Here is a 20,070-nt window from a genome sequence, read left to right on the forward strand (position 1 = left end):
GTATTCTTCTCTGCTTTCACTCATTTTTGAAAGGAATTTAATACTCTATAGAGTGTTGTATTCATAAAATGCTAGACTACAAGTACCAATTTACAGAGTGTAATATTATTGTGTTTTAGGGAAGTTATATATATTTTTTTCACCTGTACAATACTTTTGTCATATACTGTAAGTAATCTATAGAGTCTAAAGACTTGATCCTTATACAGTCTAACTATTCTCTCAGCTGTAACCTTTGTAGTAGTTAGAAGAGTATATATTTGCTTAGAGAAACAATTTACAATAATACAAATAGTGTTAAATCCCTTAGACTCAGACAATTCACTAATTAAATTGACAGATATTACCTACTAAGGTCTAGTAAGTGTATTATAAGGATGTAATGCTTTTTGTCTTGTAGTGTGTAGGGATTTTGTTCTTTAGTATTTATTACAGTCTTAAACATACTTTTTAGTGTTTGTCCTCATTTATAGCTACCAGAACTCTCTCTAAATTATTTCAAGTGTTTTCCTATACTCTGAATGTTCTACAAGTAGGGAATCATAATATTCCTTCAGAATCATTAGTACAAAGTCTAATAGAACATATATCTTTAAATTCCTACACATATAATTATCTCTAATAAGTAGTTGACTTTAGCCTACTCCTGGCCAAGGCCTTTGACTATTGTAAGTTTATTTAATTAATCATTTCATTCCAGATTGTATCTACTAAACAAGTACAGATTGGGATTTGGGATTGTTCAGTATTCTTGTGAAGCATATGTTGACTACAGGTCTGTCATCCTAGAATCTAGCACAACTGTTCCTGAATACACATATGTAGGGGTAATGTACTTCTTATGTATCATCTGTGAGTCTCTGTTTGGAAGAATTTCTTCTATATATTTATACATTATTACAGGCATGACTTTCATAAACATGATACTGCTACTTTACAAGGAGGTACAACAAACAATTCACTCTTCAGGTGTTCTACACTGATACTACTATAAATTAGAGTCCTGTGAACATCATTTTCACAGTGTATAGTCATTACCTCCCTATTATAATACTAATACTAAGCCCTAATTTTCAGTCTTACAAGTGTACTCTCCTCCATCACAAAAAAGTCTTAAGTATTATACTTGCTTGTAATCTTGTATATTTTATAAATTTTATAAAATTTGTCCAATTACTTATAATCTTCCTGGGGGGTTAAGTAAGGAAAGTACAATGTTAAATAAGCAAGAAAAAATACTTTTAAAACTTGGCAATTTCTAATATAATTTTATAAATTGTCAAGTTATACAAGTGATTATAATATACTTCCTAAATTACAAGGTTAAGACATACTTATTAATTTGTGACAGTGTAATATCTGCTTATAATGCTTACAAGTCATTACAAGTGTTTGAATAGCTTGCTTTTACTTACTATACAATTTTATATCAAATAATTAATTGAATATAATTATATTTAAATTATAGAATACAAAAATAGTAAATAATACGCCATTTCTACAGTCCCAACCCCTACACCACCAGCTGCCTCTGCCTCATTCTTCTGCGAGTGGGATTTGTGTTGGACAAGGATGACCGCATTCTCAGGCCGTTCGATGTAGTCTTCGTCACCACGTTTTGGTCGTTGCTCGGTCCCTGCAAGTTGAACTGCGAGTGTGTGTGGAATGAGGTTGAGCAGGTTGTGGAGATTGAGGCTGCGCCTGTGAGACGAGCTTAGAGTGATTAGCAAGTGACAATAAGAGTGAAAAGATGGACGCACTGCGACAGCGTGTAGCGAGTGTGGGTGGGTCACCTGGATTGGAAATCCGGAGCGTTGAGCGAGCTAATTTGGGCTGCAGGGGAAACGTGTCTGTGCAAGCACGTTGCATGCTCTAGCTACGACGCGACGCGCAATCGGAGGTGCAGTGAACTCAGTAATAGTTGTGGATGACTTCGAAGGTGTATCTCTAGGACGTTCTGGCTCGAAGGGAGAGGATGAAGTGGGTGGTGCGGGCGGACTTGGCTCAGGAGAGGTGAGTGGTGGCTACTGCTTCTGTTATTCAAAATGGTGTCATGGACAGCACTGGGGTATATAAATGCACACGGCGTGGGCCCATCGAGGGTGATGTCAAGCATAGGATGGTAGGTGTGGAAGGAGAGTGTGCGGGGGGTCAGAGAGAGGATTGCGCCTGAGGAGTGGTAATACATGGACATTGTCGCGAGTGCGTACTCACCGATTGTTGCTTGCGTTGCTGAGTGGGAAGAAGTACACGAATGCATGGAATTATTGAAGAAGTCGGTCAACAATGCGGATGCGCGAATGCGAATGCAAAAAAGAAGGCGAGCATAATAAAAAGGAGGACAATGAAGGAGAGGCAACGCAAGAGGCAGAGCGAGGAGCGGGAGGGATGAAAGGGAGACAAGAAGTTGGGAGGAGAGGGATGAGCAACTATTGTGCGAGTTATTATGAAGTGGACTGGCTACTTACGCTTTACGCTGAAGGACTGTGTAGCCAGCTCGGCCGTGTTGTCACAAGATCTGAGGCTCAGCGCAGGCATTGCAGTGGCAGATTAGAGAGACGAATCCAGCGACCTTTGTTGTCTAGGCAGTTGCAGGCAGTGTGCCTGCTGGAGGATGCTTGTAGGCAGAGGACTGGCCTGGAGAGGACAAAAGAGACGACATAGCGTTGGGGGAAGAGGGTTGGGGAGATGATGGAGGTAGGAGGAAAAGGAGTGACGAGAGCAAGTGCGTCATTATATGCTCTCGATCTTTGGTACTCGATTATGTAATCACTTCGATATATTGTTTAAAGGTAAAAACAAATTATATTATAAGTCTGACAGAGTGATTGTTAACATTATTAATATATATAATTGTATATTATCTTACTAAAAGTATTGTAATTAACTTACAAGCACAACATATTACTTTTATGACTATTATAATCAATCAACTATTGTTACAAATAACTTATAATATAATTTTAGCATATTATAATAGGAGTTGAGTACTTGTACCTCACATGTAATGTTGTAATAATACTATTAGTAAGCTTACTTACTCTAAAACATGTTTGTAGTTTAATAGAAACTTTGTATATTTCTTACATTTATATACAATCATTATAATTACATTACAAGTGAAATACAAGTATTATTTTAGAATGTAATGCTTATGAAATCATTTTATTAGTTTACTTTTGCTATTATTAAATACATTTGTTGCGACTTTTTCGTGATGCTCTATTCTAAGCAACCGTCTTCTTTTGCAAATCTGGCAGGTTGACAGTGGGCAAGTAAACACTGTCATTTCAACTCAGACCGAGGCAATGCAATTCAGATCAAATCCTACACTGGCTGTCTCCACGTTCCTCCGCGAAGAATGAGCGAGATGAAGTGGGGAGAGGTCGAAGAGATGGTGGCGCCAGTGTCCTTGGGTCGGTAAAACAAGCCCGATGAAAACATTTCTGCACGTCGTGTTCGTCGCTGAGATTTGGAGGTGAAGTTGAGCACACAGTCCTTGCTATTAGATTACAAGAAGCAATTGTTGCTTAATAGTCACAAATTTTCGGGCTTGGACGCCATGCTCAGCGTTAGGCCTCTATTCAATGATAATACATAGAATTAAATTGTTCCTAGATATAAATGCATCTTGTTGAGTATGCAAGAAGAAGGGCATTTTACCCTAACATTGTTGAGCGACTTTTGCAGTTGCTCTTCGCACCAGGTTCCTCCCCTTCCTTCTCGGACGAGGCTGTGACGTTTTCTCTTCCTCGGTAAGTACATTGTTATTCTCCTCGTACGCAGGAATAGCTTCCCGTCCTGCATCAGCATCCATTGCATCACCGGAGATGAGACTCAACAATCTACGTTCCTCGGCTCGTTGGCTTGGATCTTCATACGTCACTCGCATACTTTCGTCAGCTTCCCCTCCCGTACCAATTCCCGATCCAAGGCCGATAATATCCGAGTCTGCAGGTGACTCGGCAATACTGTTAATAAGTCCACCAACGCTCCCAGTCCCTGTCGTTCCCATCGTGAAATCAAACGAGTATGACGGTCCCGCGACCACACCTGTGGACGAAACTATCGATCCCGAACGTCCCAACGCCTCAACACTCGTCGTGCGCGAAAAGGTCCGTCCGGAGCCATCCTGTCTCGATTTCGTCCTCGGAGGTGGTTTTGAGCGCTTCGAAGCACGAGTAGGCGGGGCTTGTCCTTGTCCTTGTCCTTTCAAGCTGTGATTCTGATTCTGATTATTATCGAAATCCTGATCTTCTGAAGAGGGTCGTTTGCCTAAGAGCGAAGCGATCGCATCTTTTAGCACGTTTGCGCTTTCCCCACTCAGTGTATTGGCCGTCGCGGTTGGTGCTGTTGTGGGCGTTATTGATGCCTCGTGGTCCGCTGTACGGGTGTTCTTGGATGGCATTTTTAGCGGAGAAGGCGTTACGCTCGATGGAACTCGGTCATGATACTTTGTAGGAGATCTCCGTTTAGTCGGAGAAGTAAATGGTAAAAGGACAGTGGTGTTTTCCATAGTGAGATTCGTTGGCTTATGTTTGCGCTTCGAGGGAGTAGTTGGACTAGTTCCATGAGAACGGGTAGAAAGCGCTGGAGACGAGGTAGGTGGATGATCATGTACAGACTCCGAGAGGAGAGCGTTAGCCACCCAAGAATCCGAAAACTCAGGCCCCGTCTCCGTAAACGAAGATGGTACGACGGGAATGGAAGTGTCTGAAGACTGTGAACGGTCAGAGCTCTTACTGGGTGTCTTGACCTTCGATGAACCTTGCACAAATTCGCTGTTTGTGATATCCATCATCATTCCGCCTTTACCAGTATTTTCGGGCGCAACTGCGGTAACCAGATAGTCCTTTACTTCCTGCATTGTGCCTGTCTTCACAGTAGCATATAGCCATTGTAAATTCAAGATAGGAATTCTCCACTCCTGCGCCTTATCGAATTTTGCGCCTGTGCCACAAGGACAAATAAGATGTGTATTTCGCTTCGACAGCTGGTCCGTCACAGTTGCCCCTGTTAGCGTTCGTGAGCCAATAGAACATAACCGAAGGGGAATAAAAATCACGAACCAATGGCTTTTACCAGACGGACTGATGGGGTCTTCTCCGAGGCAGCTAATCCGGAAACGTGGATATACAGCTTGTTAGCACCTTCGGGAGGGGGGTTGGTTAGGCCGTCATTTATACTTTCAAAGGCTTCACATACCAGAAATAGGAGTAGGGATCCGCAGGGGAACAAATGCTGGATGTTCTTCAGCAGCACATATTCGCTCTTCGAACATGCATTGCTCTACCCAGCACTCTGTTCGATACTTGGCACGCTGCATTTCATCTTTTTCATCAAGATAGAAGGTGTTACCACTGTAGCTCCTCTGTAAGAAAAATTTTATTCTGCAAAAAAGTAAAAGCACGAAGCACGAACCCCGCGAGACGGACTATGATAAAATCCACTTGCGCCTCGGGATCATCTACGACGGTTCCACCTCGAAGCTCGAGTGCTGCTGTCAGTTTCGGTCCATTCGCTTGACCGAGTGTCCGGAATACCAGGTTTGCAAAGAGGTTCTTCTCGCCATCCGGAACACTGACGTCCTCGGTATGTAGGTTAAAAATAGGCATAGCTGATGATGCTGCTTGCTTAGACGTCACAAAAGATGTCGATGCTGCGTGTTGCAATGGCACGTTAGAGGATTCGGAGTTATCACCTTTAACTGCGAACGACTTCGTTCTCCTGAAAGCCGCAGCCAGTGAACTCTCGGCACGCGATGAAGCGAAGTCCACCGCCAACCTCTGATCGACTCTATCGGTGGACGATCGTTCTAAGTATCCACCAAGCGGGTTGGAAATTCGCGGTCTGGTTGGGCTTCGCAGCACTTTTCCACCCTTCACTTCATAGCCTCTCCTTCTCAGCATATTCTCAAACAGTCGAGTTGTTGCTTCGGGAACGCGTCTGACATTAGCAATTTCTTCCACGTCTTGACTGATATCCAATGCAGGTGATATGATAGGTGCGCGTCGGTCGATCTGTTCAGCTGACGAAGCGATTGGTGCCACCAGTGGAGAATCTAAACAATGATGATTCAGGAACTTCCTCACGAACGCAAGTAAGAATTTCCCCACATTCTGGCATCATTCTACGCTGCGGACGAGGTCCAGTGGCCACGTACTCCTTCTCATTGAGAATGCCTAACACAGGATTAGCAGGACGGTGTTATGGCTGATCAGCTAGGCGTACCCTTGAATTCTAAGCAGTCCCAAAACCAATCCTCCCAAACCAAATGTACTTTGGTCGTAGCGGTCCTGTTGGCCTTCATGACAAACTGCATCTTTGCGGAGATTCCTTTTTCGCCCACATTGTCGCCTCTGTCTGGCCCACATAGGAGATGTGTGATTTCCGCGTCTTTGCCGAGTGTCTCAACGAATGTACCGCCGTTCTTCTCCAATTGTTTTCGAATCTGCTTCCTCTTTTGCACATCGTCTACCGCAGTTAGGCATAGTCGTACAAATTGGAACGTAGGAAAGCGATGCACGCTGGAGCTCTTTGATTGTAAACTAGGTTAGATTCTGAACTTTGAAGACTGATATGTTTCCGTTCACGCACCTTTGCCACATCTATACTTTCTCCACTAATCCATTTACTATGCACTTCCGATATCCAAGATGGAAGTAGAATAGGTATGCCATGCTCGACGCAATACTGAAGAAACTGAGCAATTATTCAATGATTCACTTTGACGCTGAGACGTACATTGTATTTTGCACTCCCAGGGTTCTCGCAAATAAGATGTGTGACTCTGTCCGTAAGGTCTGATGATGTCTGCGCTCCAAGTTGTACTGCTTGATGGAATAAGTTAACCTAAGAGAAAACTAGATTGTTAGCCACTATAACGGTCAATAGGCAGGCGGAATCACACCTTGTCACTAATTCCGGAAGCACAGACGACTACTCCAACAAAAGGCTTCTTGCAGCTCTTAATTATTTCCGTAAAATCCAGCTCATGAGCTTCCAAGGATTGGGCATAAACGGAGTTCTTCAACGATACGTCTGCTGTCTTTGACCTGACTCGATCGGGCGGGCGCAGTTTTACACCTGGTACCTTCATTATTACATTAGCTTTTTATTATATTTGTGAATAGAAGGCTTTACACGTACTTTGGTTGAACCATGTCCCCTCCTCATCGTCGCATCAACCTGTGGTCGCGATTCATTCACAAAACGTAAATGTGAACCATAATACCTTACACCTTCTAATAAGATGTTTTAGGAAGAAGAAATTGGTAGGATCTATACACCTGCCTTTTGTTAATAATGTGAGTTTTTTTTACCTTTGTCTTGTCTTTCTTTGCTAATATTATCTTAAGGAATTCAATTTCAAGGGGGCAACTATTAGTTACAAGACAGCTAAAAAAATTGTAATTAAAAAGATCTTGTAATATTTTCTTTTGCTTTGTATTTTATTTACATCTGTTATACTTCTATAACACACACATTACAAACTAGTACTATATATTTATTAAGATTAGAACCCTAAAAATAGAGTTTTTAATTATTATATACATTAATTTGCCTTTTGTATTAATTATCTACTAAAAATAAATATTTTTGCTTAATTATATTACAGATATCACTCTGTTTTTAAGATTATAATACTTATATAATCTAAGTATAATACTTTAGCTTATAATGTAAGGTTATCATAATGTATTCAATGAATTGTAATAATTCATAACACTCTTAGAGTCTTTATATACATTAATATGCCTTATTTTATCCTTATAGTTGTGTTCTAACCCTTACATATGAATTACAATGTATATAAAATGCTAATATTTCTTTAAATAGACTGTAATTCATTATATTTAAACAGACTTTTTCCTGAAGTTGCTTGTAGTGAATGGTCCCTCTTCAATATATTATTGCTGCTCAAATCAAGCTTGTACAGAGCTTGTGAGATTCATCATTAGAAAGATCTTGTAATACTTTTTTTTCTTGTCTCATACTTGCTTTGTGATTGCTATCAAGTTGTATATTAATACTATACATTTATTAAGATTATAACTTTACAAAAAGAATGTTTTTATAATTGTATACATTAATAACCATTTGTAAGTAAACAATAGTTGTTATTACTTTATTATATTGTAAGTACCACTCTGTTTTTATAATTATAATAGAAATATAATGTAAACATAATACTTTGGCTTGTCATACAAGGTTAGTATAATTAGTTTTATAGATTATATTTATCCATAGTACTTATATTGTCTTGTAATGTGTTAATATGTCTTATTTAGACATTACAATTCATCTGGAAACCTTGCAGTTACTTTATAATGTATATATAATGCTTATATTGCTTTATAATGTATATACAATGTTTATTTTGCTTTACAAAGTCTAAAATTCCATATAAGGAATGCGACTTTTTCACAATGAAGTAGCCTGAGAGAATCTTACACAGTTTAGAATGTTGTCCAAGCTTAGAATATTGAGGTCATACAGTCTTAGACAGCAGATTTTGAGGTCTCTACTGATGCAGCAGTTACTCATGATTGTAGCAGCTCAAAATATATGCATAGATGCTGGCACAATGTGTCTCATTCACTATCTTGTGCCCACAAATTTCCTCTAAGTCTAAAAAATCATGTGATTTCTTACATTACATCACGTTGCTCAAAATCGAAAAGTCTCATTATTTATACAAACGGGTGTAAAGCAGCATCGAATTTTAAAGGAAATTCGACAACGGGGGTTTACGCGAGTCACGTGCTTAGTAGATGCGTTATTGCCGGCCCTAAATAAGAAGCCAGGCGCGTAGTTATTACCTGACTCATAAATACCACCCCTAATAATAATAATAGTAATGTTAGTAGTAGAAAAAAGTAAAAAATGTAAGAACTTACACAATTTTAGCTGTTTTAATACAGCTATAATGATCTGGGAGTGCTTCCCTAAGCACTCCCAGAATTTTATTAGTGCTAGCCTTACAGGACACACATTTTGTGTCCTTCATTTTGTATGTGTCTGGATTGGCCCAAAAAACAGAGGGGGGGCAGGTGTAGAGAGTGCTGTGTAAGATAAGAAGTAAGTCTAGAGATCTCAGGTCAAATGCAAGTGAGGGAAGGGACTTACTAAAGGTAATTGTGAATGCAAGTTGTTGGGAGTGTGTGTGTACAACTGTAAAGTAAAAGGAATGCAAGTATGTTATTAAAGTCAACATTGAGCAAATTATTGATAGGGGATCAAGAGTTGTTACTACTTGTTACAGAGCCAAGTCTGAGTGAAAGTGTGTCTGGAGAGTGCTGTGTGAGGCTGCAAATAGTACTTGACAAGTTTATCAAAGTCAACATTAAGCAGATTATTGACAGAGGATCAAGAGTCATTACTGCTTGTTACAGAGCCAAGCCTGAGTGAAAGTGTGTCTAGAGAGTACTGTGAGAGACAACAAAGTAAGCAAGATAATGAAGCAAAAGATACAAGCAGTGTGAATGGCTAGAAGACCTTGATAAAGCTGTTGAGTTATACTGTACTACTTACAAACTTCAACCTAATAGCCATCCTTATTGTTCTGAGTCTCTAAACAACCTTGCAAATTCTGTATATGCTTGAATCAGGTAGCAGTAGTGTATTAAAGATTACTAACAGACATATGATATAGTAAATAGAGTATAGTGACAGTAATGAAAGAATCTGTAAAAACAGTAGTAACACATATAGTACTCTCTATCCTACAAACTGTGAGAAACTGTGTAATAGTAGTAAAGTCAAGGATTGCTCTGAAGAATACTGTAGTTAGTGCAAACTGAGTCAAGATGGAGGCATAAATGGCACCTGTTAAAAGAAGATTCATTTTGCTCACTGTAAAAGTTGGTAAGATAGTAACAAGGAATCAGCCTAGTAGAATACTTACAGTGTCATATTTGATTAGCAAAAACAGTTGTACAGATGATCAACAGATTGTCATTTACTGTGTGTAACTACAAAATTACCTTACATGTAAATAGTGTGTCTAATATTTACTACAGGTCTGTATAACTGTCTGATTTGCCTTCCTCATTGTTCTGTTCTTTGCTTTCAAGATTCTTATCATTGTTATCAGTCTCCTCCTCCTCTTCTAATACTTCACCATCTATCTTGTCATTGTTTTGTTCTTATAGTGTGTTATATAGTAGGTAGCTATTTAAATGCTATATACTGTTACAATTCTCTACTCTCTTACCTTCAGTTCTAAGGGTTCTACACCCTTCTGTACTAGAACTCAGGACTTCTGTCCCTTAAGAGTACTGTCTATAGACTATATGTATGCTGACTCTTACTACTACCCTTCCTTACTTCATCATTCTATTCCTTTGACTACTCCTTCATTCTCTGTTCATTCTATAGTCTCTTACCTTTTGTCCATCCCTTCATTCTTTGTACCTTTATCTTTGACATTCCTTTCTTTCATTCTTTGTAGCTTATCATTCTTAGTAGCTCATACTCCCTAAGTACTCTTGTGTAGTTTAGTATATATAAGTATACAAGATTAGACTAGTTCTGTAGTCTTGATCTTATCTACTCTAGGTAGTCCTGTACTCTTAGGCTCACTCTATATACTCTACTCTTGTCTCACTCTCTCTCTCTACCTGTTCTACAAGTTCTGACTATGTTCTAGTACTTACATTCTGTATTTCTGTTGTGTAGGATAGTTGTAGTCTAGGTCCTCTTACTGAGCCTTTGAGTCCCCTCTATACTGTTACTGACATCAGATTAAGACTACTCATTACTACTCTACAACTCTCCTATGTTTCAAGCATTAGTACTCACTATTGTGTCAATCTCTTTTCTTTGTCCTAACCCTTTTACATTTTTAAATTTTAAACTTTCTAAACCCTTTTAAACTTTTACTACCCTTCTTTTATTCATTACCCCTTTTAGTTTAGTGTTGATCCCTTTGTAGTATAAATATGGACCCTCCTACACTAACTGCCACCCCTACTGTTCTACCAGATTAGTAGTTACAAGCAGAACTAGCTTAATATGTACAGACTTTTATCTAAGAGGCCTTTGTTAACTATATACTCTTAGCCCCTTCAGAACCTGTTCTGATTGTTCTAGAAGTCACAACTTGTTCTAGAAAGAAAGTGTATATAGCTTGCCCTTTAGACTTTAATAGGTAGCACTTTAAGGACTTCTAGTACTAAGTCAAACTATATGTAGCTACTACTTTAACCAATCTATCCTTAGATCTTAATTGTATCCTATTTGTCCTCTCCTTCATGAAGGAAGGTAACACAACTACCTAGGCCCAGAACTGGATCAAAGACTATCAGATTGGAAGCCTGATCTGACTTTAGAACAATGAGTCATATTCAGAATTTATAAGGTAGCTCTGTACTTTCTTTATTAATCTGAATGAGAAGCACAATACATAGAACAAGCTTGTGTCTCTATAACAGAGCAAACATTCTACTAATACCTTCTTTCAGGAGTTTGATATCCTAGCCTAGAAGGCAGGATTCACACTTAGGTTCAATAATGTCCTTATTAGAATGCTTGAAAAAGCTCTTCACTTAGAACTAGTTAATAAGATTCTTAGAATGATACTAGAACTAGTTACTTATACTGAGTGAAAAACACACACTATCTCCTTCAACCAAGCTACAGCTTGGATGTGTCAAGTCTATACAGAATGCCTACACATATGTCTAGCTCTAACAGTTCTGAGTCCTCAGATTAATCTGCTTGTAATTCACAATCAATCTGTTCTAATAGACATTAGAGAAGCTTGAAAGTAAGGAGTATACTTTACTTACAGAAAGTCAGAGCACTAGATTAAGGACTGTCTACAGAAGTAATAGTATATCTGTCAGGTCATTAGAGTAATAATGAGTAATAAGTAGGATTTGTAGTAAGAAGCCTTTTCTACAAATCTGAAAGTCACCTCAGAACTTTTAGACCCTAACTATGTACTCTAGGATTTTGTAGAGGCCTAACAGTAAATGTAGTACTAAAGGGCTATGACTCAGATTTTTTAATAACTACTTTTGATTCAATAGACACTATAGGATTAGAAGTAAATAAAGTAAGAAAAGTAGAAAAAGTAGAAAAAGTAGAAAAAATAAATCAACAAAATTATTTATTAGAAAGAAAAAAGTTGAAAACAAAAGTAGATAGTTCTCCTATTTCTTCTGATTCTTTTGATTCTTCTCTTCACACTTTATCTGAGTCTAAATCTGTATAATCTGACTTACTACTTTTACATTCTAAGATTTTAGAACATTTAAAACACTACCTAGCCCTGTTTACTACTTAGTAGTTTGTCTATAGTATTAAGTAGGGATAGTCTTAACTAAGTTTACAACTGAGGACATAAGTCTGTCCTTGTTGAAAGAGAGAGGTTAATAAGGAAATGTTAGTGTATATACTTACTCTCTTAGACAACAAAACTGTGTAAGCTGTATGTTCCCTTCAGAACAAGTAGCAGTTCATCTAAGAATGTTCTAAGTACTAGCTCTAAGTCCCTGTCCTCTTAGCTCCCTTCTTAGAATCCCCCCAGATCCAAACAACAGCTCTAGTAAACAGTAGATACACTAGTTTGTGTATTAATAAGGCTTTCATGTAGGAACACTACCTCCCTACTTAATGTGTTCCACTTCTAATCCTAGTATACAATATAGACAGAACTCTAAACTAGAATAGTTAGATTACTGAGTTTGTCCAACTACAGATAACCATTTAGGATTATAAGGAAAGTATTAAGTTCAGAGTCACTAACCTTAGAAAGACAGACATCTTTATTAGATTTGAATGGCTCAAGGCTTACAACCCTACTATTGACTGGTTAGAGTAGACACTTGTGTTCAATCAGTGTTCTAAGTCTTACAACTACCTTATACTACTGTTCTGAGTAAATACAAACACTTCTAATGTTACTAACAGTTCTGATGAAGGTAACTAGTTGTTCTTCTTTGACTAGGATAAATATGTGGATACATATTCTAGTTAAGACAGAATAGAGTTAATCTAAAGAATGTCTAAGATAGAACCAGTCTAGAACCCTCTCAGAACAACTCTATTCTAGAACACATATAGGCTCAGCCTGCTAGATTTTGTCTGAGAGTTCCCTAAAGTCTTTAGTAAAGAGGAATTTGACTAGCTTCCTAAACACTGTCTCTAGGACTATACAATTGAATTGACTAAGGGTTTCTAACTTAAGGATTGTAAGGTCTACCTACTTAACAGAGACAAGTAGGAGGTGCTCAACAAGTTCCTTTGAGAAAATCTTCAGAACAGCTAGATCCAACCCTTAAAGTCCTCTATAGCCTCCCCTTTCTTCTTCATTAAAAAGAAAGATAGAAAGCTCTGTCTAGTCTAGGATTATTATTGTCTCAATAAGAGTACTGTCAAAAACAAGTACCTACTCCCTCTAATTCAGGAGCTCATTAATAAGACACATACATTTAGGGTTTTTACTAAGTTGGATGTTTGATAGGGGTATAATAATATTTGGATCCAAGACAGAGATGAGTAGAAGACTGTGTTCTAAACTAATTACAGATTGTACAAACCAACTATAATGTTCTTTAGACTAACTAACTTGCTTACAACATTCTAGTCATTCATGAATCACATTCTTACAGATCTGATTGACTTAGAGCATGTTAGTGTGTATCTGAATAACATTCTGATCTTCACTCAGACAGTTGAGCACTATTACTAACTAATCTGAGCAGTTCTACAATAGCTCTAAGATAATAAACTGTTTCTCTAAGAAGTAAAGTACTCTTTTACACAGGAGTCAGTAGATTATCTAGGCTTTGTGATTGGTAGAGGAGAGGTCTGTATAGATCTGGCAAAGGTAACTACAGTTTAGAACTGGTCATAACTTTAGAACCTGAAACAAGTCTAAGTATTCCTTAGGTTTGTAAACTACTACTAATACTTTATTCAAAGCTTTAGTACTATTACCTGGCCCCTTCACAATCTTACTAGCAAAGATGTTCCTTAGTAATGGGAGGATCAGTAGCAGTCTGTGTTTGAGTCCCTAAAGTAGGTTATTACTAGTAAGCTTGTATTAGTAGTTCTGACAGTTGTAGACAAGTTCTGAGTTGAAGCTAACTCTTCTGACTTTGTGAATAGAGTAGTACTGTCCTAGTTTATTGACAGAAAGTAGTGTCTAATAACATTCTAATCAGAATCCCTCTCTGTAACAGAACAGAACTACTCTATCTATAATAAGGAACTCCTTACAATTGTCTGTTCTCTAGAGGAGTAGTGTTAATATTTTCTTAGTGTTACACAGAAGTTTGAGATTTAGAGTAATCACTTTAATCTCTAATACTTCCAGGTGCCTTAGAAGCTTAACTGCTACCAAGCCTACTAGATGTTAGAACTGTAGGACTATAACTTTGTACTAACCTACAAACTTAGAATGTAAATAATGAAAGCCAATTTACTCTCAAGACAAGTAGGTTATGAAAGGGAGGAGAATAATAATAAAAATCTTGTTCTCCTAGACAATTCCTGTTTCACATCTGAGACAATCCAAGAGATCTGACTCAAATCTAAGGATGTTGACTTTGTCACCTACATACAGTAAGCTCTGAGACACACACAGGACTAGGTTGTAGTAAAGTAGTTAGAGAAGCAGGCTAGGGATTAGGAGGAGGATAAGGATGGACAGGTTTACTAGGAAGGCCAACTGTACATTCTAAAGGATTAGAAGCTGTAGAAGGACATTGTCTGAGCTTATTACAACAATCTGACTATAGGACATCTAGACTGACACAAAACATAGGAACTTATTACTTAGAACTACTAGTAGTCTAGAATATAGAGGGAAATCCTAAAGTACATAACTGGTTGTAATACATACTAATAGACTAAGACCTACCAGACAAGGGTTTAGACTCTCTTACATCTGTATTAGACCCTGGATCACTCTTAGGAAGAAGTCTCAGTAGACCTGATTAGTAAGCTATCTAAGTCTTAGAGTTATAACACTATCTGTATAATTGTTAACTAATTCTCTAAGTAAGTCTATATGGTTCTGACCTGAATGAAACTCACTTCCAAAGGTATAGTACACATCTATTAGGATCACATTTTCTAGTTGTACAGACTCCCTCAGAAGCTTATTCACAATTGTGGACTGTAATTTGAGTCAAAATTTATGTAGGACTTGTATACACTTCTCAGAATTTAAGGGAACCCTTCTACTACATATTACTTACAGACTGATAGTCAAACTGAGTAAGTCAATCAGGAGATTGAGCTCTATCTTCAGATGTTCATTAATCATTAGTAGTTAGACTAGTCTGAATGGTTAGCTCTGACAGAATTTGTACACAATAACTAGTAACACTCTATAACAGGACAGTTCCTATTCTTCCTCAATTATAGGAGACATCTGTACTAGAGAACAGTTCTAAACCAGAACAGTAGTTCTGAATCTGTAACAGACTTTGTAGAACAGATGTACAGAACCAGGGAGGACACATAAGCTCTTTTAGAGAAGGTAGTATAAGTTATAAAGTAGAACTATAATTAGAAGAGGTCTACAGCTAAGGATTACCAGCCTAGTAACAAGGTTATACTAGAAGCTACTAATCTGACCTTAGATTACTTAATAAAGAAGTTAGACAACAAGTGCTTCAGACCCTTTATTATTAAAAAGAAGGTTAGTGTCTCTGCTTACAAACTCTAACTTCTGACAACATAAAAGTACATACACTTAGTGTTTAATAAGGTTCTGTTGTCTCAGTACTATGATTCTAATTTTCCTTTACAACAAAGACCCCCTCTGCCTCTACCAGAACTCATTGGTTCTGAACCAGAATACAAAGTAGAGTACATAGTAGATACTAAGCTACTATACAGAAAACTCAAATTCCTTGTTTACTAGAAAGGGTACCCAGTTGAGGAGTGTACTTAGGAACCTGCTGAGAACCTTACTCATACTCCTAAAGCAATCCAAGACTTCTATTAGCTTCATCCTAGTACTCTGTACAAACTCAGCCTTACAGATTTTTAAGCCTTACTATTCTGACCTATGTCTAAGCTACTAACTAAGCCCTATGTTTACTAATTAGGATGATTGGTTTTAGAGGGGGGGTAATATTACAATTCTCTACTCTCTTACCTTTAGTTCTAAGGGTTCTACACCCTTCTGTACTAGAACTTAGGACTTCTGTCTCTTAGAGACACTGTCTATAAACTATATACATACTAACTCTTACTACTACCCTTCCTTACTTCATCATTCCATTCCTTTGACTACTCCTTCATTCTCTGTTTATTCTATAGTCTCTTACCCTTTGTCCATCCCTTCATTCTTTGTACCTTTATCTTTAACATTCCTTTCTTTCATTCTTTATAGCTTATTATTCTTAGTAGCTCATACTCTCTAAGTACTCTTGTATAGTTTAGTATATATAGGCATACAAGATCAGACTAGTCCTATAGTCTTGATCTTGTCTACTCCAGGTAGTCCTGTACTCTTAGACTTACTCTATATACTCTACTCTTGTCTTACTCTCTCTCTCTACCTGTTCTGTAAGTTCTGACTATGTTCTAGTACTCACATTCTGTATTTCTGTTGTGTAGAATAGTTGTAGCCTGGGTCCCCTCACTGAGCCTTCAGGTCCTCTCTATACTGTCACTAACACATACTTTTGTGTCTGATTCCTCTACCTTAATAGTGTATAAACATGTCCCTATTAATGAATCTGTAGTAAATTGGACCAAAAATGACTCAGTATTAATACATTCCAAATTTGAAAGTCTCAACAATATGCTTACACATTTATGAAGTAAAATTTGTAATCTTCATTCTTATCTTTAGGTTGGTGAGCAAGGGATAGAGGCAAGAGTGTCTAGACAGTACCCTTAGAGAATTGTAGGATTAAATGAGCACCTTAAAGAATAAGGTCTGGGTTAATGAATCTAAAGGTACTAGGATCTGTATAACAATAGAATTACAATTGAGAGAGTTGTCTCTTAACAAACAAACCATTCTTATTGACTTTCATCCAGTAAACCTAAGCAAAATTGAGCTGATTAAAGTTTTAGAAGTTAGAGTCAGCCCTTAAACTTATATAGCTGACCTCTGTATGAAAAAGTCTGATTATTCAAGTGTAAATGTAGGGATGTTTAGTGTTATCTAATAGTAACATAATATTAGTATGTGTCTGTAGATTGAGTGAATCTTAGGCTCTCCTAATGTTGTAGGTTGTGTAATTGATGTGTAGTACCTTAAGACAGAAAAGCTTGTCATTTTTTATGTAGAGGCTACATAGCTTGTCTGTAGTGAAAGTCTTGTCTTCCTGTTTCAAGAGAATGTGTCCAAGCAAGTGCTTACAAAGACTTGGCAGGAAATTCTAGCAAGTGTGTAATGTATCAGTACTTGTATACATGAAATAGAAAGAGGAGACTAATAATGTACTCACCTGTAAAGCTGGGTCAGAATCATTATCTGAAAGCTACTAATAAAGATGGATAGAATCCTTTTTAATACTACTATGTTATAATAGACTTCAAGATCCCTTAGCTTGATAGGATCCCTAGATTCATTATTAAGGCTGATACAAGAATTAATCTTATGTATCTTATAGGTCCTACCCTTTAGTTGTGAAACTGCCTTTATAGTGTCTTACTTGTTTGTTCTAGCATACATGTGTTTGAGTCTCCTATACTGAGACTCCCCCTGTGAAGATACACAATCAAGATAAGTATAGAGAGTGTATTATAAAGTAAACACTTAACAATTTGTGTACTGTATGAATCAGTTGTACCAAATTGATGAATAGTAGAAGTATATGTACTAAGAGAATAAAATTTCAGTGTATTAATGTTGAGTGTTTTAGTTTTCACACTAGATCTGATTGTTTTTGTGTTTAGTCCCTTTACCTTACCCTTATTAAGTAGGACAGCTTGACAATATCCTTAAGTAGTAATCTCTTTTAAGAGTTTGTGTGTATTGTAGGCTAAGTATACAGTCTTCTTAAAGTATTGTACCTAGTATCCTAGTAATGTTGTTGTCTCCTCAAGGAACCAAACTGTAGTCTCTGTATGAATGTAGAGCTTTGTAAGTGTATGTTAGGTTGTTAAGATGAATAAAAGGTCAAGGACCACTTTATTATATTTCTTTAGTAGTAAATCCTTAAAGGCTAGTATAGTACACTAGGTAATACACATTCTATTATAGTGTATATATATTAATAGTCTTGAGGGAGGTACTTACCTGTAGAATATCTTTAAAGTCTCTGGCTACAATTTTTTTCATTACAGATGTATTTCCAGAAAATTGCTAGATTGTATCCATTCTGAATGTAGGAGTATAGTAATACCTAAAATATAATGAATATATCTAAATAGATGACAGTAAGACAATTGATGAGGCTGTAACATAGATACTTACCTCCTATTAAGTATTAGTATACTCTCTCCTCCCTACACAAAAAGAATACATAAGAGATAGGTAAATATTGTTTTCCAGACCCTCAGCTCAAATTTGTGTATAGAGTCTAGGACAAATAAGTCAAAGAAATTGAATCCATACTTGTGAAGTACAGAAAAAGTATTCTATAAAAATAAGATAAGTGAGTAATAAGGAGTATTGCCTGGATAGTAACAGTTCACTTACATTAACTAGTATGAGGGATCTGTCCTTAAGGAGATTTTTTATCTAGGTGGATTCTACAGGCTTCTCTAATTGAAAAATCTACTGTTGTGTTCTAGAAATCTTCTCTTACTGTACTGTATCATTAATATGTTTGTGAGTTTGTCTTTGTTGATTGGCTCTAGTACCAAGTATATAGTTGAATTTGGTTAGCATAATATCTGTAGGGCTTGAGAATTTGCCTAAAACACATAAGCTAGTAATGAGTATTCTGTAGCAATGTTCAGTTATCCTTGTGTAAATTGAGGTGAAGATTGTAGTACATGTAAACAAGAAGATAGCAAATAGATACAAGACATACTTCTCAGGGTAGTCTGCTGAGTAAAAAGCAAACCTTAGGAAGAGTCTATATAATTTTCTATCTGAGTAGTCAAATAGAATACCAGAGCTGTATACCTTGAGAATTTCAGGCTGTAAGAGGATATAGGACAAGACAGCTTGAAATAGTTTGTACTTTAAGTGAGTAAGAAGTTCCAAAGATGCAGATCATTTATAAACCTTATTATATATATCTTGAACTAATACTGAGAGCTTTATTAATGTAAATACTGTATATTAGAACATGTATTATAAAGAACAGTAGAAATATAGAAGGAATGTACTTACTGAAGGAATATATGTTAGATGATAGTAAGCTGTCTACAAAGATTTATAATGTATGTACTTAGATTAGCCTCTAAAGTACATGTATATTAGTCAAAGTGATACAGAACTGAAATTTGTAAGATGTGTTGAGTCTGAATAGAGAATAAGAGGAAGTACAAAGTTTTCAGTACTGTCTTACATTAGAAAGCTTTGTACTTCTTTATAGGCTTCTAACTAATAATCCAAGTAATATAGTTTACTATAAATATGTTCAGGAGAGGAGTTGTACTTAAGGAAGAGGAGAGATAATTAAGGGTTAGTAGAAAGTTTACTATACAGCTCTAATACTATACATACTGTTAGTCTCTAAAGCTCCCTGTAAGGTATATAATGAAAAGGAGGAGAACAAGGGTTGTCTAAGACTTTAAAGATTGTTGTTAGTAAGGGCTAGTAGTGTATTCCCCTGACTTCAAATTCAGGAGCTCTTTCTTCACCCTTAGACTACTTTTTATTGTCTTCAGAAGGTAGCTTAATTTTAACCAATCCTTTATACTAGTTATTAGAATGGGAAGACTTGGGGGAATCATTATTATAGTGTAGACTGTTAATGTGTGAATTCTCCTACCTTACTCTGTAGTCTACTAAGTCTAATAGCTTAAAGTCTGGATGAAGTAAGACTTTGTGTACAAGGACATCTAACTTGTTATTTGTCTTTTCTTTCACTTTACAATTTGCCTAGCTTATTAAAAGGTAAGTTACTACATTATTAAACAGTACATATTTATTAGTAATAAGTTTAGAGAGTGAGGACATTTGAGTCAGAGTAT

At 36.9% G+C, this 20,070-nt stretch overlaps 4 protein-coding genes across 4 annotated transcripts; all 4 read right to left on the reverse strand.

Moving 5' to 3' along the window:
* Positions 1-1,457: 1,457 nt before the first annotated feature.
* On the reverse strand, positions 1,458-2,097 carry FOMMEDRAFT_151775 (uncharacterized protein; the record flags this gene model as incomplete). Its single annotated transcript, XM_007262705.1, has 3 exons — positions 1,458-1,793; positions 1,863-2,024; positions 2,083-2,097. The coding sequence occupies 3 exons, from the start codon at positions 2,095-2,097 to the stop codon at positions 1,458-1,460; spliced, it is 513 nt and encodes a 170-aa protein (XP_007262767.1).
* A 1,230-nt stretch (positions 2,098-3,327) lies between these two features.
* Positions 3,328-7,176, reverse strand: FOMMEDRAFT_165286 (uncharacterized protein; the record flags this gene model as incomplete). The annotated part of the gene is made up of 11 exons (XM_007262706.1): positions 3,328-3,465; positions 3,704-5,013; positions 5,070-5,150; positions 5,206-5,360; positions 5,422-6,061; positions 6,117-6,182; positions 6,232-6,535; positions 6,598-6,693; positions 6,745-6,852; positions 6,911-7,093; positions 7,150-7,176. The coding sequence occupies 11 exons, from the start codon at positions 7,174-7,176 to the stop codon at positions 3,328-3,330; spliced, it is 3,108 nt and encodes a 1,035-aa protein (XP_007262768.1).
* A 10,443-nt stretch (positions 7,177-17,619) lies between these two features.
* On the reverse strand, positions 17,620-17,841 carry FOMMEDRAFT_75579 (uncharacterized protein; the record flags this gene model as incomplete). The annotated part of the gene is made up of 1 exon (XM_007262707.1): positions 17,620-17,841. A coding segment is annotated over one exon (222 nt), but the record flags the coding sequence as incomplete, so codon positions are not given.
* A 1,108-nt stretch (positions 17,842-18,949) lies between these two features.
* On the reverse strand, positions 18,950-19,138 carry FOMMEDRAFT_36276 (uncharacterized protein; the record flags this gene model as incomplete). Its single annotated transcript, XM_007262708.1, has 1 exon — positions 18,950-19,138. A coding segment is annotated over one exon (189 nt), but the record flags the coding sequence as incomplete, so codon positions are not given.
* Positions 19,139-20,070: the final 932 nt, after the last annotated feature.

This window comes from Fomitiporia mediterranea (genome assembly GCF_000271605.1).
Source record: "Fomitiporia mediterranea MF3/22 unplaced genomic scaffold FOMMEscaffold_2, whole genome shotgun sequence".
In the NCBI taxonomy this organism is placed as follows: Eukaryota; Fungi; Basidiomycota; class Agaricomycetes; order Hymenochaetales; family Hymenochaetaceae; genus Fomitiporia; species Fomitiporia mediterranea.